The 23,852-nt window shown below is 40.8% G+C and overlaps 1 protein-coding gene across 1 annotated transcript in view; it reads left to right on the top strand.

The window, feature by feature from the left end:
- Nucleotides 1-23,852, top strand: part of LOC126194654 (BSD domain-containing protein 1-like) — an 81,990-nt gene that overhangs the window by 46,186 nt on the left and 11,952 nt on the right. Inside the window, exons 5-8 of the mRNA XM_049932844.1 lie at nt 652-807; nt 5,979-6,164; nt 6,345-6,480; nt 18,317-18,682. Of these exons, the coding sequence (XP_049788801.1) occupies nt 652-807; nt 5,979-6,164; nt 6,345-6,480; nt 18,317-18,682 (844 nt within the window). The remainder of the gene's footprint in view (nt 1-651; nt 808-5,978; nt 6,165-6,344; nt 6,481-18,316; nt 18,683-23,852) is intronic.

Genomic DNA, 23,852 nt, shown 5'->3' with positions numbered 1-23,852 from the left:
CATAGCCACAGTTATCTTCTTCTTCATATTTTTAACAGTGTCATTAGTAATGAGGGAGTTCTCTCAACCCTTTCAGACCATGAATTGTGTTCGTACACTCTCTGTTGACTATGTTTTTATTGGCTATATGTTAAAAGTTAAAACTGTGTGCTGGACTGGGTATCAAATAAAGGCGTCTGGCCTTAATGCAAAGTACACACACATAAGCCACAAGAGCTGGCTCACTGCTTCTATCTGTCATTGGCTCCTCTCTGTTCCTTCCAAATTGCATAATTTTCTGTTATACCTGTTGGTGGCGGGCCGAAGGGTGTAGTGGTTTGGTGGCGGGCCGAAGGGTGTAATGGTAACTGTTTAATCGGTGCGTCTGCTGATCTTACTTTTCTTCCCATATGCCGTACACCTTCACACAGTTGTATTTGTCCACCTCATTCATTTTTATGTTCTCTTGTCCCAAGGCAGAGTTCCAACTGCAGTAATCCATGCAGACACTATTCTACAGCTGTTTATACTTTATTCTATTCTACACCACTGTTTTAATGTGTTCCGCAAAGGCGAAAACTGCTAATTCAAATTTTGTACATTCGCAATCAAGCATCAAACAGCAAGGAGTTGCAGGTGCTGTGACATATAAATTTTTCCTCTCATTTACAGCTGGATGAACCAGAATCAACAGCGAACACAGTGAAGCGTAGTTTCTCGTCATTCCTGGGCCAGATGAGTAATGTGCTGAATCCAAGTCCACAGGATGACGACGAGGAAGCAATTGTCATATTTGATGCCGAACCTGTCCCACTTACAAAATTTCAGGTCAGTTCACACTTGTCAAGTATATTTACTTTGAGATTTGTGTTTGTCGCTTTTTATAATTTTTATATGTTAAGTGCATTAAATTGCATTCTATTTAGATAAATTAGAATTTTTCTGAGCTGTTGAAAGAGTCAGTTTAGTACAAGTTTAAGAAGAGGAAAAATATGCCCCTGTTGATTTTCTGACCCAATAATGTTGCTTTTTGATTACTGTAGGAATTTCATTGCAACAACAAATTTTCTAGTTCAAAATAAACATTTTCATAAAAAAACACAATTTAGTATTTCACTAGCATTTATTCAATAGTAAATACATTGATGATCACCCAAAACTTCACACACTTAAGCAACTATAGTTCGTATTGACTTGCTGGGGTTGTTATGCAGAATTCAAGTGAGAGACATCCCAGAGGTTTTTGCCAAACCTTAACAAATGACTGTTTAGTGTGCAGCAAGTGCTGTTCAGAGTCCAAAACACTAAATGCCAATGACATACAGATCATTGCTTACTACTACTACTAACAGTATTGTATGACAACACCCACTCACCCTTATTTCATGGTTGTATGTATAGTCGTAAGATGGATCATCTTTATATTATTGAAATACACTTCTACAGTATAAGTAAAACATAGATTGTTACTCACTGTAAAGATGACATGTTGAGCTGCAGACAGGCACAACAAAAAGACACTTACACATTAGCTTTCAGCCAAAATCTTCCTCAGAAAAGGGAACACACACACATTCATTCACACAAGCAAGCATACGTCACGCACACAACTGGCATCTCTGGCAGTGGCAGCTCAGACCAGAATGCAGCTATCATGTAGAAGGGAAGCAGCAGACGGGAGGGGGATGGGAAGGGATAACATACTTAATTTCAGTGGCTGCTTCAGTACCTGAGCCATCTGGATCCTTCCCTCCACCACCAGCTTTTCTGATCTGCGCAGATGGGAGCTATTCTTAAAACATGTTCTCTGCTTTTGAAATGATCCCAGCCTCGCCTTACAGTAACGTGTTGTTGCCACGCCATCCACCTTTTCCACTCCTTCTGGTCTATCACCTCCTCCCTGTTCTCGTCTCCTCACCCTCTTTGTGTGGAACCCTCTGCCAGCACACCTGCCCGTCTTCCCCTTTCCCCCCACACTTCTCCTTTTCCCACCCTCCCTCCTTCAAAACTTCCTGCCGCCACATCCTCCCAACACTGCACCTGTTGGCAGTCTAATCCCTGAACAATCCACCAGAGAGCACCCTTCTCTTCTCCCTATCCGTACCGTGCTTTCCGTTCCCCTTTCTTGCCCCTTCCAGATTGCTGCTTCCATTCTACATGACAGTTGCATGTAGCATTCCAGTCTGAGCTGCCAGAGATGGCAGTCACATGTGGGCGAGGTGTGCTGTCTTGTGTGAATGAATGTGTGTGTGTGTGTGTCTCCTTTTCTTAGAAAACTTTGGCCAAAAGCTAATGTGTGAGTGTTTTTTGTCGTGCATGTCTGCAACTCAGTGTACCATCTTTACTGTGAGTAGGAAGCTGTCTTTTCCTTATAATGCTGATATTCCAACTGGAGTTTCCATTGTTTAAAATGACTTCTGTCTATTAAAACTGCAACACCACAAAGATGGCCTACAACAGAGATAAAATTGGCATGGAGTGTACATCATATTTGGATATGCAAGTAGTAAACATTTCAGCACTATCACACAAGATAAACAGGAGTAATGCCATTTACATTTTGTGTGTAATGAACAACTGAACAGTGGTTGTCGGAATGAGGCAGTGGCAGGATTGTGGCTTATCGAGACCGTGGTTATCGTTCTGAGAAATCACTGGTCACATCTATGGAGATCCCACAACCGTTGAGTGACTATGGAATGAACCATAACTTAAGCTCTCAACAACTCATTTTTGCTCAGTTCCATGACAGGACTGAGACATAACACTTCAGGGTTCAGCTCCTGGCATTATGGTGTGGGACACCACTGGGTGCTCAACAAAATCACCTCTCTCTACACATAACAGTATTACTATATTATAAATGTCAAAAATTTTGATGTACTTCTATATGAGAGTAGAAACAAAAACTAACTGCAAGGATGCCAGTAACAATAAAAGCAAGAGAAAATAGTCAGGCACTGGCTTCTGATAAAAATATCTGTCACAGAAATGGTCCCCCCCTCCCCCTTCTCTCCCCTCCATACTTCCCAACATGCCTCCTTATTCTAACAGATCAGGAAGTGCATGCTAAACAGGAGCACAAAATCTACATGCACCTTACTTATAAGTGGCTGGCATTTGTAGTGGGATGTACATGCCTTCATAATAAATATAACATTATCAGTTGTCTCTGTATGAGAAATATTCAGGCATATAAAATACTATACTTATTAATTATAAAGTAAGTGTTTTTGGTTTGCGTCTAGGATGAAGTGTGGTGTTACAACAAATCAAGTAAAGCCCATTTGCAGAGAGCCCAACACCATTTGGAGTTGGAATAAAAGAGAGCATCACTGTGTTTATCAGTGCCAACAAGAAGGAAATGAGGGAATTCCAAGACTTCATAAATTATCCTACAGATTTGACACTGTATTTCAGAAATAAATTTAGTTTCTCCAAACAATAACTGGGGCCAGAGACTGATATTTTGTAATCGCCTTCCAAATTCCAGTAATTCAAACAACATAGAAAAAAAGGAGAAAAAGGAACTAAAGCACTTGAAGTTATGAATATTGCCGAACTGAACATTATTTTGTGTTGCTTTAAGTCAGCCAGATGCTGAATCTGTTAAGCTAGAGGTGTGTGTGGTATGCGAAAAAGCAGTTACAAGTTGCAAAATAAATTTTATAGGTACAAAATCTACTTGCTAAGCAGTGGCATGAGAAAACACATATGAAAGTAATGGAAATGTGCAAGCTTCTAAAGTCATTGACTCCTTTTGGCAGAGGAGTTAAAGGGAAAGGAAGAGGGATGAAGGAAAAGGACTGGTGAGGTTCAGGAAGTGCAGAGAGTTATGGAAAAGTCACCTGAACCCCCAGATCATGGGAGACTTGCTGAATAGGATAAGAAGGAAAGACTGTGTGTGTGTGTGTGTGTGTGTGTGTGTGTGTGGTATGTATGCAAACGTGAAAAAGCAGTTACAAGTTACAAAATAAATTTTATAGGTACAAAATCTACTCACTAAGCAGTGGCATGAGAAAACACAGATGAAAGTAATGGAAATGTGCAAGCTTCTAAAGTCATTGACTCCTTTTGGCAGATTTATTATTTTCGAGAATAAATTTGGTGTTACTTAACAACTTCTGCAACTCTTTGCAGAGTTCTTCTACGTCTTAATCAAAGTGTAAGCATTTTGGTGTGTATGTTTGAATTATTTCCATTGAATATTTTTCAGTGTCTTTTTTAACACAAGTCTTGCTAATATGTCTGAGATTTATTCAGTATCTGCAATAGATTTATTCAGTATCTGCAATATTTTTAATTCTTTTATTTATAGTGAAATTTGTATCTAATTTCCTCCCTGCTCTGTTCCTCTGTAATAAAACACATGTCCTGATGTATCTAGTTGGTTTCCATTTTTTGCCACCCTTCTGATAACCCTGCTGTATCCTATTTGACCATCCACCTCCACTAATCTTTCTTTGAATCTGTAAGTTCTGCAGTGTATTGCTGCTAACTATGGTGACAGCAGCCTTGGCTCAGCGTGAGTGTCTCCCAGTCCCAGAGTGTGGGATCAACACAAGAAGTCTCCATTCAGTACCATCATTTAACAGTCATTTAGTTTGTATACAACTTGTTATGTATTCAAAGCTAGTCTGAGAGGTTGTAGACATTTGCTTACCATGTTGTCTGCTGTATCCTTTGGTGAGTAGCCCACAAAGAAACCTGTCAAGATGGCTACCTTTTGGCCGCTAACAGGTGCATGTTGTGAAATCTTTATTGTTATGGTGCTATGACCGTACCAATACAAGTGCTGCATTTGCTTGTAAATCAAATTGTAACATCCTTTAGAATTTTAAGTTATTTTTCTCTGCAAAGTAATTAACCACTTTTGTGTGTATTCTCTCCTGAAAACTGTTGATGGAGACTGGCTGCCCCTGAATTTATCACAGTCTTGGTCTTACTCGCACTAGTTGTTTAAGGGAGGTTCTGGAGTAGTTGATGCACTTCAAGTTTGTCTGAGTCACAGAATCCAGGAAGCTCTAGAGTTGATTTTCCTGTCAATTTCAGTTAGCTGATCTTACTATAGGCAGCTAAGAAGTAGGATTTCCTACATGGGCAGCAAGTATTTCATGTAGTTTCTGACTTTGGGAAGTTTCCCTTATGGAACAGGCCAGGTAGAATTCTGTTGTACAATACAGTACTGCTTGGAGCACTCTATTTTGGGGACTTCTTGTAGTCATATGTCTTTTCATTGTGAAATGTTATTTTAGATACTGAATTTGTAACACCCATTGAACCATTTATGAGAAAGACAACACGGCTCCTCAAAACAATGTTGTACTTGTAAATGTGTTCATTGTGTTAGTTGACAGCAAATTGTACAAAAATAAAGTCAGCTTCTAAATTGTACAAAAGTAAAGTCAGGTTCTGTTTTGTTTGTTGATAATATTGTCTTTGAAGTTAGGGTGATTGCTGTGTGTTTGTTGCAGATGAGTTTTCTTTCCGCTTTTGCCTTTCTGGTCATACGTTAAACTAGTTTTCATTGGAAGGAGGAATGGAGAGATAGTACTTATGTTTTTGAGTCAGTAGTTGAGTTGAGGTGTGTGCGTGTGTGTGTGTGTGTGTGCGTGTGCGTGTGTGTGTGTGTGTGTGTGTGTGTAGTGATGAGACTAGGTTGTGAACCACAGTAGAGCAGGAAAATATATTGGTAGAATATGTCGATGAACATGAAGGCAGTTGAAATTACAACTGATTATGAGTGTATTCAACTTGTATTTTCTTCCTGTGACTAGTCTGATTTCCAGGTTCATGTTTACAAGTCGATTTTACTGTATTATGTGAATATATTTAGACACACAGTGGATTTAAATTGTTGAAGCTTGTATAATGCTGAATTTTGAAAATACCTTGTCATTTTATTCATAGATTATTTTTTCATAATGTGTACATTTTATTTATCAAATACAGGACGTGTAATTCACACTCTCTTCTGATATACAATGTAAAATTTTCAGGCTAAATTGCATTCCACAATTCTTGACCCCAACACTTTTCTTACTGATCCTGATGAGAAATATACTCAGCAATATGAAGCTTGGCTGGAAATTATTGAAGATCAGTTAACTACAGAGCGACTTTCTAAGTTGATGGCAGCAAGTCCAGATTTGCATCAGCAGTACACAAAACTTGTTCCAGAACAGGTATGTCATGCATATTGTCCTTCTGGCACTTCTGTATGATTCTTGTTACGTAAGTGCTGTCATTTTTTTGTAGCAAATCATTCAGTTTTGTTAAATTCTCTCAGTTCTTCTTACATCAATTTGTTTCTTATAGAAAATGTCACTCTGCAGCCTCTGATAAAAGTAATGTCTATATCATAGGTGTCCCACATATTATTCTGGCAAAGGTACCTATTCCGGAAAGCGTTGCTGGAAGACGAGGAAGCAAGAAGAGAGGCACTTGAAAGAAGAGCTGAGAGAGAAAGAAAAGCAGCTGAACAGTTCCAGTGGGAGAAAGGTATGTGAAACCCGCTTTTGTGTTCATGCTTATTTTCACATGTATTTACTAGTAACTAGAACCTGTGCTTCAAATAAAATTAATAGCACAAATTTCTTACACACAACAGAATATCTCATCAAAGTAAATAAAATTTTGAGCACTATATCATCATTTACAGAGTAAATAACATAGACAACATGTGACATCAGATAACCTTCTGTAAGAAATGGACCCGTAAGGAGAACAGGAGTGGTTGAAGGTAACTGTAAGGTGCTCTAAATTAAGTAGGCAAACTACGTAGTGACTTGGAAGTTTGACTAGTTGAAGATAACTAAAGGACATATACTACTCAGACAGGCTGTTCAGTGAGATAGGCACTGTACAATGTGGTCTCAGTTGTTTTCCTTTCCTTTCCTTCCCAATTGCTTTAATAGTGAATTGCTGCCCTCTGAAAGTGCAGAGTAATTACTTCATGTACAGATAAAATCAAGTAAAGTAAAGGCTCAGGAAACATTTTTAGTAAAAGCCTGGATTTTTTTAAACCCTTGTCTGGTTTATGGTACTTCAAAAGAAGATGCATCTTTAGAATGATACTAAATAAAGCCCTTGAAATATACTCTTGTTACATCATCATCTTTCTTCTTACCTGTGTGGTCACACTGAGGGTGCGTATTGAAGTAAATGCATTTAGTAGGCTATATTAGTCAGTGAATAAACTGCTTCTCAACTGATGTGGAAAAAAAAAAAAAACTATTTTAATTTTTGTAATATTAATGGTGCCAAGAACTGTACAAGTGACTCACTCAATATGAACCACACGTTATGGATACACTTATATAGATGAGCTACATTAGACAATTGCTCAGTGAAATCACAGAATAAAAATGTGTCTCACATGTTCTCAGCAGTTTTTGTAGACAAAACTAGGTAACTGTTTTGGAAAACCAAAAATGCAAAATCCCACAAGAATAATAGAAACCTGTGCAGTAAATTATACAAACTTGTGGGCTAATTGCTCTATAGTGTCCATTTACTGTGATCTACTTAGCATCATACATGCTTTGATATTGGCAAAACATAACAAGTGATTACAACATAATGACATCATACTGAAGAAAACCTATGAAAGGTGAAGGTAGTAATATGTTTGTTAAGAAATGCAGCACAGATAGGCTCACTGACAAAATGCTGGCCAATATGCACACTATTTGTGGTGTCAGTGAATACAGTGAAAGAACAGCACAATGACACTGGGCTGTTTCCACAGCAACCCCAACCACGTCACAGCACTGTTGCATCTATGAAGAGGTGTTCTGTGTTGTACGATTTTGTGATCCCATATTACAGATTTATTAACTGTTGTCAAGGTATTTTATAGAAACAAAGGTAATTGGGGTAAATCATAACTACAAAATAAATCATAACTACATGTAACAGCCCATCAGAGAGCACTGAGCCATTGTAGCAAAAACTAAGAAAGTATCCCTGAAAAAGACTCAAATTTTGTTGGAGTTCTGGTTCAACCCTTATTTAGAGGGTGCACCGCCTGAGAGTCATCAGGCACATTTACCCCAGTGTTTTGGCAGATATTTTCAATTTCGTTTTTACAATATGCAAAGGAGTCAGCCCAAACAGATACTGCTCATCACATCCCTCATGCTTTGTCCAGTATTGGCAGAAAGTGTCTGTTTGTTTCCCATTACAAACAAAATTATTTTTAAATTTGAATTTCACATTGCATTTGACAGAGCAGTCCCCAAATAATTCTAGTGTATGATACTTGTTTTATCTATACATATAAAGAGGGACAGTTAAACACAAGGAGTGACCAGAATACTCCTTCAGTGACAGCACCAAATTGGCCCGCACTGACTGCTACCATGATAAAGCAGTGCTGTTCAGTTCCTGCTGGAGGACTGGCTATTCTTCACATTTTACTGTCCCAGTTAGTACCTTTCGATAAAACAAATATTGTACTAGAGTGGAGTGTTGTATTGAATGGGCACATAAAATTATGCTTCAAAAATAATTTTGATTGTAATGGAAAACAAATTGATGCTTTCTATCAACACTGAGCATCCCATGAAAAACATAATGAGCAGTATTTGTATGGTCTGACTCCAGCTGCACATTGCAAAAATGAAATTGAAAATATCTGCCAAAACACCATACAAAATGTGCCTGATGACTCTAAGGAGGTAGAAATATAGGGTGAACCAGAACTCTACTGACAAACTTTCAGAATATAATTTAATGGGATAGAGAAAAAAAATTCTCACCTTGTGGGGACAGGACAAAACGTATATAAAAGATATCAAAATGTGCAAGATTTTGGAGCCAATTTCGTCTGTCTTTTGGCAGAAGGGCTGAAGGGAAAGGAAAGGGATGAAGAAAAAGGACTGGCGGGGTTCAGGAAATGGGGAGAATCATGGTAAAGTTACCCAGAAACCTGGTCAGCAGAGACGTACTGGATGGAGGGACATTTCCATAACTCTCCCCATTTACTTGCCACCAGTGCGAGAACAGCTCAGTATAGTGTTGTCTTGCCGCTCTTATGTCGCATTCTGTGAACCCATACATGAGGTTTTTTCCTTCATCCATCTTCCTTTCCCTTCAACCCTTCTGCAATAAGGAGGAGCCACTGTCTCCAAATGGTTGCCCATTCCAACATCTTTTGTATGTGTTTTCTCCTGTTGTGACTTGGTGAGTAGATTTTTTACCTGTCCAATTAAGTTATATTGACGAACTTTCAGAAGTTTTTCAGGGATACCTTCTGAGTATTTTGGTATAAGGGAGTTACTGAATTTTATTTTGTTTCTTGCCTGAATTAGCTTTTTATCTGTTTTGCACTGAAAATAGTGGGTAGTATTGAAGGTGTCAACCATACTGGCAGTGTGTCTTGTTTCTATTCACTCATAGTACCTGCAGTTGATACGAATAATGCCCTTCTTACCTCAATGCCCATAAGTTTCCAGCCGGCCGGGGTGGCCCAGCGGTTCTAGGCGCTACAGTCTGGAACCGCGCGACCGCTACGGTCACAGGTTAGAATCCTGCCTCAGGCATGAATGTGTGTGATCTCCTTAGGTTAGTTAGGTTTAAGTAGTTCTAAGTTGTAGGGGACTGATGACCTCAGAAGTTAAGTCCCATAGTGCTCAGAGCCATTTGAACCCTTAAGTTTCCGTTCATGCATTCAGTACTGATCAGTTCTTTGTAGGGTTTTGTTGTCCAGCAGTTGTGCATTAACAATGATACATATCAGTACTATGTTTAGATTTGCTGATGAAGAGTTGGCCAATATTCACATCATGTGTGGCTTCACTGAATGCGATAGAACAACAGCATGACAACGCTGTGCTGAGCTGTTCTCGCACCTGTGGCAACCACTTCACAATACTTTTGAGTCTGGGAGCTCTTGCATTACTGTTGTAAGCATCGTACATTTTAGTTATTGCGTATCATAGACTTCTTCACTGTTGTGAAGGGTATTTTCACAGAAACAATGATGACTCCAGGTACAAACTGAATATATCACAATTACATTTTTACTCTTTAATGAGCTGCCAGAGACCGTAGGTCTCTTGTACAAAAATACTCTGGACAAATTCCTAAACAACATCAGAAAGTTTGTCAGTGGAGTTCTTGTTCATCCTGTGAAAGAGACTCCATGTTTCTCAAGGAATCTGATGTAAGTTGCCTAAAACATGCCAGTGAGAAGACCTAGAAAATTTGATTGTTACATACAGTCTTATGACTACAGTCAGTTTTCCTAACTCGAAGTTCTAGCACACTAATTGACAATATTGTTAGAGACCAAGGGAAAGCAAATAATGGGGTAAAACTGTGGATGGTCTCTCTGATCGTGATGGGCAAGAATTAAACTTGTGAAGAAATGGGGATATGATTCAGGGTTTCAAGTCGGCCTCCAGTATGTAGAAGGGGGACATATCTTTAATGATAAAGGTTCTAATTATAATTTGTCTAACAACAAAATGAAAGGGATCTGCAAAAAAAAAGGGGGGGGGGGTGTCACATTGATGAAGATATCTTGAAACAAAAATGAGAACTGTAAGGAACCAGTAACTACACCCTTACCAAAATTAAAAGCGATGGAGCCAAATGATATTGAATACAGTCTCAGCTCTGTCACTCAATAATCCATTGCATTACTGTAGTGCCAGACTTCCTGCAGTTTTTATTGTTCACAGATGAGACCTCATGATGGTGTTCTCACCTACTACAAATGGCCCTGCTTGAAGTTTTGAGAATCCCTAGGGCACACTTGTCTCAGATCAACCCCACTGATTTTATCAACTTGCAGGCTGGAGTGCTAAAACCTCAACTGATAGGACCTTATTAGCTACCCCTTGTTCATTGTGTAAATTCCCTGGTGCTCATCCACAGTGTACTGTTAAAATTGTTGAGATTTGCAAGAGGATGCAGTTTTGACATGATGGTACCATATCCCAATTTGACATTAATATTGATGAAAACTTGACCAACAAATTGTTTTTACCATGAGATTACATTAGGATGCTGGCATATAAAACCCCAATAGGAATAGAAGATGAAATGGTTGATAGGATCCTAGTTGTCTGTCTCCTTATACAACAGGCAACTATGACAGTTGAGAGTTTTATGCCCATTGGAACACACATACCAAAACTGGTAGTAAAAAAAAAAAGAGTAAATTAAAAAATATTTATTCATATTTGACCATTAGTTTCCTGTCTCAAACTAAACATTCCACGTGGGAAAAATATATCTAAAAACAAAGATGAGGTGACTTACCGAACAAAAGTGCTGGCAGGTCGATAGACACACAAACAAACACAAACATACACAAGCTCGTGTCTGTGTATGTGCGGATGGATATGTGTGTGTGTGCGAGTGTATACCTGTCCTTTTTTCCCCCAAGGTAAGTCTTTCCGCTCCCGGGATTGGAATGACTCCTTCCCCTCTCCCTTAAAACCCACATCCTTTCATCTTTCCCTCTCCTTCCCTCTTTCCTGATGAAGCAACCGTTGGTTGTGAAAGCTAGAATTTTGTGTGTGTGTTTGTGTTTGTTTGTGTGTCTATCGACCTGCCAGCGCTTTCGTTTGGTAAGTCACATCATCTTTGTATATAATAGTGGGAAACATTACACGTGGGAAAAATGTATCTAAAAACAAAGATGATGTGACTTACCAAACGAAAGTGCTGGCAAGTCGATAGACACACAAACATACACACAAAATTCAAGCTTTCGCAACCAACGGTTAAAAAGTAGATGACCTATTAAATAGCACACTCTACATCATGTATTTTTAAAAAATTATTGCGCCACCTCTGTTGTAAATATACATTTATATAAGGCTAAAAAGCATCTTATTTGTCATTATTATTTATTGATAACACATGGCAGATCACCATCCATCAAATTAAAAGAAAACCTGTTGAAACTGGTGAATGGCAATGCCTACATTGATTCAGTAATGTTGCTCCATCAGCATAGAAAGGTGAATTATCCTGTTTCATGGGGATTTTATTGTTTCTACCTAAGCTTTGCCCCTTCAAAATAGGTTCTACATTTCAATGGCTTTCTTATGACAGGACATTCATGACAAAATTAAAAAAGGACAAGGAATACTGTAAATATTATAAACATTGGTGGGTTTTCTGTTGGGTTGTAGCCCAAGGAAACACTCTCATTTCTGTAATACTCAGTATATTTCATACAGACGTCCACATTACAGCAAATCATGTAGCGAACTGAACAATCAAGATGGCATGGGCTGTTAGGTTCAGAGTCAAAGAACTTGTGGTGTCGGAGATACGTAGTTTGTACTTGTCAACGCCCCACAGACCTCCCCCATGCCCCAGCCCCCCTGCCCCACAGTGCGGAGTACGGTTTGAGTGCAGTGGAATGGGGGCGTGTACAGCGGTGTAGGTGATGAAGGGAGATGGCAGTGATTTGATGGGGATGCCCATCTCCGGAGGTTGTTGCAGCAGGGACCACGCTGGGAGATCAATGTGGAACTTTTGTAGGTGATGTGGGCGGACGAGGCATTGGCCCGCCCATGAAGATGGAGCAGTGTCAGGAGTGATTGTGTCCCCCATGTGATCGGCTGGCAGCATTCGAACTCTAACCCTCCGTAAGGGGGTTACGTAGCTCAGAGAAGCATGTGGTCAACCCCACGCTGGAGCGGTTAATTGACTGACGAACTGGGCCCCGGTTGGGTGGGGCAAGTTGTCTTGCGGCAGGATGAAGATGTGGTTGTCATTAATGAGGATATTGACATCTTCCACACGTTTGGGCGATACATCAGTTTGTAGAACCACTAGAGGCAGTAGGGGGGAGGAGGTAGAGAGGGCGAGAACCCAAGGAACAGTTTTGGTGATGCAGACGCATGTTCGGGTGAGGGCTGCAATGGTCCTCAGTGCTGAGAGGCCGCATAACGTCGTAAGGTGTGAAAGTTGCTGGTTTGAGGTGTCCCAGTTTCACGAAGTGGAGAGAAACAGTGAGTGGCAAATCATTAGTCCGGATGTCCTCGTATGGGCCTGAATATGGTAGGGCAAGTGGGGCCCGGACAGTGCTGTTCTGGAGAAAAACAAACTTGCATGAAAGTAGATCAGAGGGCACACAGGAGTCGGGGGAGTGGGGGGGGGGGGATATAGCTGGACAGGGGGACATGGAAATGTTTGCAAAATGAATTCGGATCCAGCTTATGATGGCAGGAAGGAGGGTGAGTTTTTTTGGGTTAGGTAGGCTGTAACAGCTCCCTAAGGAAGAGGCCAGGGTTTTCACCATAGACGAACTCATACGTGGTACTCTCGATATCTGGTTTGTATGGTGACCATAGGCCGAGGAGTACCCACGGGAGGAGCTTGGTCCAAAGACGGCCATGAAACTACAGTGCTGTCTTGAAAGTGCGATGCCATCGTTCTACCAGTCTGTATGGTTGGGGGTAGTAGGCAGTCGTGTGACATTAGTTGATACCCCACAGCTGGCAGAGTTGGTCAAGGAGTGCTGATTCAAACTGCCGACCGTGATTGGTGGTGACTGTAGTGGGGCAGCCGAAGCGGGAAATCCAGGAAGAAACAAAAGCCTTAGTCACGGTTTCGGCTGTTATGTTGGTGAGAGGTACGGCCTCTACCAACCGAGATAAACGATCGATGCAAGAAAGAACATAACAGAAGCCTTTGATGGGGGAAGGGGACAAATGAGGTCTAGGCGTATGTGGAGAAAGCAGCCAGATGCGACTGTCAAGTTAGCAGACAGGTGGAACAGTGTGTCTGGTGACATTGTTGTTCTGGCAGGTGAAGCATTTCCGGGTCCAGGTCTGACAATCATACGTTGTGTCTCATGACATGAATCGTTCGGACATGAGGTGTGTCGATGTATTAATTCTGGGTTTTGCTAAAGAATGTAGTCTGTCAAACACTGAATGGGGGGGGGGTCGGATGGGGAGGGGGGGGGGGGGGTGTCGGAGGGTGCCGGTCGAGAAGTCACATCAGACTTCCTTTCCGACACCGGTGAATTTTGATGTAGTGAAACACAGCGAAGTGGAGGTGCTGTTGACAAGTTGCCGTGTATCCTCAACCTGGTTCTGTAGGGACACAAGCTCGGAAAGGTCGACGACTGTTGAGATGGTGGTAATGCGGGAAAGGAAATCTGCAACGATGTTTTCGGCAACTTTGATATGGCGGACGTCAGTAGAGAACTGAGAGATGAAATCGAAATACTGAAAGCATTGGGGGGGGGGGGGGGGGGTTGAGAGGAGAGTTGCATATGGCATCTGCTACTGGTCTATGGTCGATGAGGATGAGGAAAGGTCGACCTTCAACATCAGACCAGTAGTGTTTCACTGCCTCATAATCTGCTAAAAGTTTGCGGTCAAAGGCTGAGTATTTTTGTTGGGCGGCGTGAAAGTTTCTTCAAAAAGAACTGAAGCGGCGTAACCACATCATTGTGGTGGTGTTTTAGGACCGCAGAGTCACTGGCATCCATGGTGATGAAGAGTTCAGCATCCGAGATTGGATAAGTGCGAGAGAGTCTTTCAGGGCCTGGAAGGCTGTGCGCATTGGTTCCATCCACAGAATGAGGCGTGTCCCTGAAGTTTGCTTGCTGGCGTATGTGCTAGTGAGGGCAACCAGGGTGTCGGCTGCTGCAGGCAAATAGCAACGGTAGTAGTTTATCATTCCCAGGAACCGACAGAGCTCTATGTATGTGGTATGGAGTGACATGGATAAGATTGATTGCACCTTCGATTCAGGGGGATGTATACAGGTGGCCGAGACGGTGTACAACAAGAATTGGACAGATTGTTGATGCAGTTGCAGTTTCTCAGTGTTGATCTTGACCCTGTTTGATGAGATAATGTCCTTTACTATCGTGATGTGGAACTCAATTTTTTGCGTCGTCACTGAATACAGACCGACAGCAGGATACTTTGGGAGAGGAGACGGCCGTTCAACCTCTATATGTGTTCGGGTTCGTACACTGGGGTGGTCGGCACAGATGCGATATGCAGTGCCTCAGTGGGCAAAGAGTGCGCCTGCTGGGTACCAGGTGGCGCAGTAGTCTGGGGGTCAGAGCTCAGCCTGCCTGTGCCTGCAGCCAGGCGAGCGACTGGTGCAGGAGTGCCAACCTGTTGTGCGAGCTCCTGCTGGTGGCGATGGTGGGGGAGCAAGTAGACCTGGCCAGCCATCTGCAGATGCGAACCGATGGATTCCAGGGAGTGGGGGAGGAGATGAACCTGGAGATCTGCAGGCAGTTTTGATAACCACACCGACCACAGGGTTTCGTCTGGCATCATCTGGTCACTGACCAGGAGCTGTAGCTGGTGCCAAAGCTGAGATGGGTTGTGCTCGCCGAGATGTTTCTCGTACAGTATTCGCAGAATGACCTCTTGTGGGAAACACTAGAGGTGCTCAATGATAGTCTGTTTTGAAAAATCGTGTTTCGAAGTTAGCGGCAGCATCAGAAATAGGTCGCAGATCAGGTCTGTGTGCCCTTGCTGTTGAGTCATGAGGCACAGGAATTCTGAATTGTTGTTGGTGATGTGGTACAGTTTGAACAAGTTCTCCACCAGTGCAAACCACATTGCTGGGTTGTCCTCGGATAGCGGGGACAGGGTCGGTAAGCAGCCTGATGGTGATGACAAAGGCAGAGCTAGTTCTGTGTCTGAGTAGTGTATCATGTGGATGCTGGACCGGCATAGTCAATGCAGATGGCTTTGCATAGATTGTGAGCGAACAGTCTGTCGGAGCGGATGAGAATGGTACTGAACCACTAGTAAATGATGCTGTAGAACTGTCCGATGCAATGTTCATGGCCTGGAAGTCCGATGCGGAAGGCATGGCCAGCACCATGTGAAAAGAAAGTGGGTGAACGGCTGCAGTCAAAATCCCTGCAAGTTTACTTGTGGTAGTTGGGGGGATGGAAGACAACACCGTTCCTCACAAGCATCTTCTAACCAAACTGAGTGCCTATGGAATATTGCCCCAGTTGTGCGACTGGATTCGTGATTTCCTGTCAGAAAGTTCACAGTTCGTAGTAATAGATGGAACACCATCGAGTAAAACAGAAGTAATATCCGGCGTTCCCCAAGGAAGTGTTATAGGCCCTCTATTGCTCCTGATCTATATTAACAACGTAGGAGACAATCTGAATAGCCCTCTTAGATTATTTGCAGATGTTGCTGTCATTTACCGTCTTGTAAAGTCATCAGATGACCAAAACAAATTGCAATATGAGATCTGTGTGGTGCGAAAAGTGGCAGTTGACCCTGAAAAAGAAAAGTGTGACGTTATTCACATGAGTACTAAAAGAAATCTGCTAAATTTGGATTACGCGGTAAGTCACACAAGTCTGAAGGATGTAAATTCAACTAAATACTTAGGGATTACAATTACAAATAACCTAAGTTGGAACGATCACATATATAATGTTGTGGGTAGAGCAAATCAAAGACTGTGATTCATTGTAAGAACACTTAGAAGGAGCAACACATCTACTAAAGAGACTGCTTACACCACACTTGTCTGCCCTATTCTGGAGTATTACTGTGCGCTGTGGGACCCATATCAGGTGGGACCGACGGATGATATTGAAATATGAAATAGTTCACAAGAAGGACGGCTCATTTTGTGTTATCGCGAAATAGGGAAGATAGTGCCACAGACGTGATACATGAATTGGAGTGGCAGTCATTAAAACAAAGGCATTTTTCTTTCCGACGGGATCTTCTCATGAAATTTCAATCACCAGTTTTCTCCTCCAATTGTGAAAACATTCTGTTGGCACCCACCTACATAGGGACAAATGATCATCACGATAAAATAAGAGGACTCAGGACTCGCACCGAAAAATTTAAGTGCTCATTATTTCTGTGTGCCGTTCATGAGTGGAATGGTAGAGAGACAGCTTGAAGGTGGTTCATTGAACCCTCTGCCAGGCACATAATTGTGAATAGCAGAGTAATCACGTATATGTAGATGTAGAGGTAGAAGAGTGGACGTGTGCAGAGCAGCACAGTAAAATGTTCCCACTGGGCTGTCAACATGACAAGCCGGGGCATGTTCGGAGGGGCGGAAACCACAGTTAATATCAGTATGCAGTACGTTGTTCACATCAGGTGAGGGCCCTTAAAGTGCACTGAGGGGCCGAATGGTCACTGGGGACAGAAACTGGCCTGGAAATGTTTGTGATGTACACTTGGCATTATGCACTCTGTAAACCAATGAAGTGGCAAAGCACTCAAGTGTTTCAGGAGCCAATCGGTGCATGTGATCTGTCCTAACAAAGGCGAGGTTGTACACGGCAATGTTGTAACGGTTGTCCGGCGTCTGATACATAGTTTGTGCATGAAATGCAGAATCCACATCAGCATGATGAAATGCAGGAACATTGCTCTCCTCATTATCATTTTTGAAATGCACGTGTCACTGCACACTCACTGCAGAGGCAAAACCTGAGTCTGCAGTCACTTGTTGCACTGTCAAATGGTGAAAGTGTAGAGGCAATGAGACTGCAGGAAATGTTTTGTAGAATCCAAATGGTGGTGAAGTGACGAAATGTCCCGTTGTAGGTGCAGGAGCTTCGATATCCACGTGCTGCACAGCAGGATACATGGCCAAGCAGAACGAATTAAGGCATAAACAAAGCCGGTGCGGTAGATGCAAAAATACTTGCACTACGAGGAAATGGCGTGCGAATTCTTGCTCAGGTTTATCACTATGGGATTTCTGTTGCGTTGTAGCCCAAGGAAACACACTCATTTCTGTAATACTCAGTATGTTTCATACAGACCTCCTGTTACAACGAATCATACAGCGAACTGAACAAGCAAGATGGCATGGGCCGTTAGGTTCAAAGTCAAAGAACTTGCGATGGCGGAAGTGTGTAGTTCATACTTGTCGAAGCCACACATTCAACATGCAGCCATATTTACATATAAATTTGTGATATGAATGTAAAATGACTCACTCCACATCCTTATGATTTATCGAGCAGATGATCCATGGAACTTGAAACTAACAAACACTCAATTAGACACAATGTGTAGTGTAAGAACTAGTAGATTTATATTATTTTCACTGCTTTGTTGTTGCTTGCTAATGAATTAAGTATGATGTGCAGGAAGCCAACTATAGCTCATTTTAGTAGAATCTAGTCATAAATCAATGTAAATTTTTCTAAGGCTCATCAGAATTTGTAATAAATATTAGTATTATTAATGTTAATTTCTAGTAAATTAATGCTTTTGTCAGACTGTATCAACTTTTTGTAATTATGACTGAAATAAGAGTATTAATGGCATCATTTAATTTGAATTAGTTCTTCACAACAATGCTTTCACTGGACTTCTTACAGAACAAGACTTTGGACCCAACATAGAGCTTTCAGAAGAGGAGCAGATACGCATATTACAAGAATATGAAAAAGAGTGTGAAGAAAAAAGACTGAAACAGGATCAGGAGACCTTGCTAGATTCCAGTTTTAAATTCAATCACTACTCAGATATAAATGGCAGTTTGGTACTTCCAAGCTCATCTTTAAAAGATGACATTGTTGAAACAACAGATGACATCAAGAAAGGATACTGCGACAAAGACTCAGATGATATTGATTCATTAGAAAAGGACTGTATTGGAATGTTGCAAACTAGAGAGAAAAAGGACATGGTTGTAGTTGGATATTCTCCAAGTGGTCATACTTCATCTTGCTCTGGTGACAAAGGTGTGTAGACTGATAAGTGTTATTATTTATCTTAACAGTTGTTGCAGTAGTGGAAATACTTGAATACAAACAGTGGAATGATTGAAGGTAAGCTCTTACCATGTAGTGGACGTCCTGAACCCTAGATGCTGAGTGAGGTGGCACAGCAGTAAGACTGTGGACCCTCAGGGACACAGTGGTTCAAATTCCAGTCCAGCAAATGAGGTTTAGGTGTTCAGTGGTTTCCTGAAATGCTTAAAGAAAATGCCGGGATGGTTCCTTTGAAAGGATGTGGCCAGTTTCACTTCCTGTCCTTCCCTAATCTGAGCTTGTGCTCTGTCTCTAATGACCTCATTGTTGATGGGACGTTAAACCCTAATCTTCCTTCCTTTCTTCTGTAACATTAAATTCATGCTACATGTTATTTTACACGCTGCAAGACGCTATGGGATATAAGACGTAACATGATTTTTTGGCAGTTATTCAAAAAAATAACATTTTTACCATCTTTATTATTAAATTGCAAAGTCAGATTTTAAAAAATAATCTCAGTTTATAAAACTGAACTGACCTTTCAAATCCCTGAAAGTCGTCATCTGGACTTTCTTCTTCTTCTTCTTCTTCTTCTTCTTCTTCGTCATCGTTATCATCATCATCATCATCATCATAATCATCATCCTTTTCATATGTGAGATGGTTTTCACTGCCACTGCCACACTTTTGAAATATTGAATAATAATGTCTTCTCTCACACTAGGCCACGACTATTTTGTCACTGACACACTTGTTTGATTGTAGGTCATTTTACACCTCCCTTTAGGCATGAATTCATGTTGGGTTTCATCCGTCACCCATTTTTTCCAGTCCTCTCTCGTATACACTTTAAATGGTTTATTTATCGAGACATGAAGAGGTTGCAGTTGTGAAATTCTCACAAAATAACAGCAAGTTCTGTATTTCCCTGTCCCAGCTTCTCTTTCACCGAATTATTCAAATGGCCATGAAACTGATCTTGCACAGAAATAGAACTTTCTTCAGTAACACACCTTTAATTCTCTCCCACATTCTGTTCATCTATAATTGCATACCAGCGTCGTCCATGCAGCTCTTGCCATGTACGTGAACACCACCAGCTGGCGAAATTTCTGAAGGTTTTGACATTGTTTCGTGCTTGAAAATGATCATTGGATTAAGTCTAGTACCGTCAGCACAGCATTAAAGTACAACAGTGTAGTTAATTTTTTCATGTCCATTTGTTTTTATAGTTACAATTTTAGTGCCTTTCGTGGCAATAGATCTGTTACTCAGCACATCCAATGTCACAGGAGTTTTATCCATGTTTGCTATTTGGCTTAGTTCATCAGCGTTTTCTTTCAATGTTGAATAATAAGGCAGTGGAAAGACAATATTTCCTCTTCATACTCTTGTGGCATTTTCTGAGATTTTTGGTTTTAGTTTGCATGCTAAGTCCATCATGCTTCATAAATCTGTAGCAATAGCTGAAGAGTGTGTATTGGAATAATTTTTGTGTTAATTCCACAGCCATTTTGATGGTGTCCCTGAATCCGTTTTAATATGTCATCTTCCAGTTTTGGCCATTTTGCATTCAGTCCTCTATTTGCACATTTAGTCTTCCTCATTTTTTTCAGTTCTTCTTCAGTAGCCTGCCAGTCGCAAATGGTTTTTTCTGTTGATGGAGGGCCAAAATGCCATTCAGCTGCTTTGTTTCCATATTCTTCTGCATATACTGTAACTTTTGATTTATAGCCTGCATCCTATGAATACCTTTTACTTTTTTCCATTTCAAAGCTAGCTACTTACAAAAATATTATTCTGTTAATGATAACACAAATCACTTACAATCTAGGTTCACCGGGACCGTAGACTGCAATGATGCATCACAGGCTAGGCAGTGTTCTGGGTTTGCGTTGGCTGTTCGGGACGGTAACAGTGCTAGCAAACTTGTGAATCCCCGCGTCACACTGGTGCACTGCTGCTACCAGTTGAATCCAGTGTTGTCAGATAGAAAGAGGCTTCCTGTGGCATGGAATATATGACCACTTTTAAGACTGATGGGAATTTTAAATTGAACACTGGACATTTTTACATTAATTTTGAGTATGAGATGCACCTGAATTTTGAAGGAAATTTTTCGAGGAAAAAAGTGCATCTTATAGTCTGTAAAATATGGTAGTGGACACTTTTAGTGTTCTAAAAAAAGGCATGCTCAGTGATCTCTGTCTTTTCCTTTGTGTTTCAGCTTCTTAAATTCTGATATGGTTTCTGTTCACCACCTCATCCTTGTTGTGAGTGAAAGGTTTGATGTGAAGACAGGAGGCGTGTAGTTTACAAGCTTTGGGGTTGTTCCTTTAGCAACAAACATCCAACAAGCAGATGTTTGATAAGTGACAGGTGATATTAATGCCCTTTTTTGTATGTCTTGCTGAATCGTGATAAGCCTAAGCTTTGAAGTGTTTCTCTAGGCTTTGCAACTAGTGTTTAAGGAGAATTAACTGATCTTGTCATCACACACACAAAATTTGAACAAAATATCTGCTGAATTTTTGTTTCCATCAAAAATCATTATTTATTGCTCAATATTAGTGTTATTGCCTTTAGAGTACTCCCCGTGCGATTATATGTATTTATACAAATGCCTTTTTCAAGCTTTGAAACACTTACGGAACATTGTTACACTTCTTTTTGGCTCCAGTAATAGGATGAAGTCACATGTGTTTGTTTATTGAATACTGGTGCTGAGACATTATAAAGTTGTTTTTGTAAGAAGAAAGGAAAAGAAAAATTATGAACAAACATTAAAGTGTGATCTGGAACATTATCATGGCACAGTTGCCATGATTTGTTTCACACAAACCCAGGAATTTTCCTTGGAAACTTTCATGCAAATGCAATAAAAGTTCCATGTTGTGTTCTCTATTCGCTGTGCGACATAGTGGCAAAACTAATCTCTACACCATTAAAATCAAAGAACATAGTAAGCCTGCTCCTTGTAAAGGATCAAACTTACAAATGCCCCCCCCCCCCCCCCCCCTTTATTCTTCCAATCTTAGGCCAGTAGGAAGCTTACATGGGGATGATTGTGTCTTGGTTTTGAAATTACGTTCATCACCAGTTACTTCTCATTTGAGCATTTGTTGATTCAGGAACTGCAGCTTGACATTCATTTGACACTGCTTTTGGTCAAAATTCAACAGTCTCAGCACAAATTTTGCTGCCATAAGTTGTATGCTCAACACATCTAAAATAATTGCCTGGCATGAGTGACACAAAATGTGGACAGCATCAGCAACGTCTATGTAATGATTTGGCACCGAGACATATCAGTCGCAGAGCAATGAATTCAATGAGATCGCACCAAAGGGGTTGAAAGCTGGGGCAGCTGGCCTAGATACCAACACCTTGCACACATGTTTACGGTGGGCTCTGCAGATTGCAGCTGGGCTTTCCTGTGTCATGCATGCAAAGGCGGCAGCTCATTTCTGCAGCTGGGTGATCTGGATTTGTATATTCCCTACACTGGCACATTAGCCTCGTGTCTTGTTACCTGCTCTTTTCTGCTAAACAACTGTACAGCTTGGTGAGCCGCTGCAACTCCCTACTGTCACACCTGAAGATGATGGGCACCACCCTTGTAGAATACTGCACAATTTTCATGATACTTGAGAACCTTTCAACTCAGTAATCATGTTCTTCATTTTTTGGGGTTTTCATTGTTTGCTAATGTGCTGGGATGTTGAAAGCTCTCATTATTTTCAGTATCTTCTCTGACTTCTTGGAAACATTTCTAAATTATTATTTGGTCCTCACAATATTTACTAAATTAACATTGAATGTTTTTGGTGTGGTGCTGCAGTTTTATGCTCTTCTTAAATTAAACTGAATGCAAATTATTTGTTCCATTAAGTCTACAGACTAGATATCAGTGAGCATGCCAAAACAAATACTATCTTTTTGACAGTTGACTGGAAAAGCAAACATCCAGTAGGGTCACCAATTCAGAATGCATTTCGAACCAAGCATGCCAACACACTAACAAAAAATTGTGTCAACAGAAACCAAAGTGAAACAAATCTTTTCTCCTCCCCCCCTTCCCCCTTCCCCCTTCCCCCTCAAGCCTTGTACAGTCCTGTCCTTTATTATTTGTGCCTGTGACTGACATGAAGCGTAAAATTTCTTTCACATTTCGTCTTCCATGCTAACATCAGCTATGATTTACCATAAATAAATTACAGTTTTTTGCTACCAAATGAAGTGTCATAGTTGTTAAGACACTGTACTCGTATATTGGAAAAGCCATGTTCAAATCTGTGGATGGCCATCCTGAGTTAGGTTTTCCATGGTTTCCCCGAGTAATTTCAGATGAATAGTGTCTTCAAACAGGCTTCATCCAGTTATCTGCTCCATAGATTTACAGTCAGAGGATTGTACTTAATCTTCTGTGACCACAAAGTCAACAGGACATTGAAGCCTAGATTTCATTTTTCAGTTTCAGAGCTGACAAATATTTTGTGCGACTAGGTTCTGGGCACATGTGGCAGTATTGGTGCAACAACAAAATTATTACTCTTCCGAAAGTTTCCCGTACACTTGCTCAAAGAAGTTGTATTGTTTGGGTTGTTGGATGTTTGAGTCCAATAAAGCACCCCTAAAACCTTCAAACTCCTTATGTATTTTCACTGATAGCTAGGAAGAACTGGAAGAGAGAGATTGAAGGCACACTTTAATTTAAAGAGCTCGATCCTGAAGGAAGGAGATGGTTGTGCACAGTTTTTTCTGAGATAAGACATCAACTATAGGAAAAAAATTGGGATTTAAAAATTAAAATAAAAGTCAAGACTGAAAGAGTTACTGCAAGTGAAGATAATGCTCTAACTCTTCCCCCTTCCACCATCCATTCCCATCTGTGGCACCAAGTCTTATTCAGGCTACTATTTTCTCATTCTTGTTTATGTTCGTATCCACTGTTCAATGCCTCCAGTATAAAATGAGTGGAATATCTTTACTGGTTCCAGTGTTTGTATCTCAACAATTGCTTTTATGTTTTTTACTCATTTAAAGTTTTTGGTACAGTAGCTTTTAGTAGATTTGCGTTTTTTGTGGACAAAAGGAGGAAGAAGAGCGTTCCTTACAGCCTGTGAGGTATATTAATTCCAACTGACATTCCTGTGAT

This window comes from Schistocerca nitens, chromosome 7, assembly GCF_023898315.1.
Source record: "Schistocerca nitens isolate TAMUIC-IGC-003100 chromosome 7, iqSchNite1.1, whole genome shotgun sequence".
NCBI lineage: Eukaryota > Metazoa > Arthropoda > Insecta > Orthoptera > Acrididae > Schistocerca > Schistocerca nitens.
This window is presented reverse-complemented; position numbering and strand designations above follow the sequence as displayed.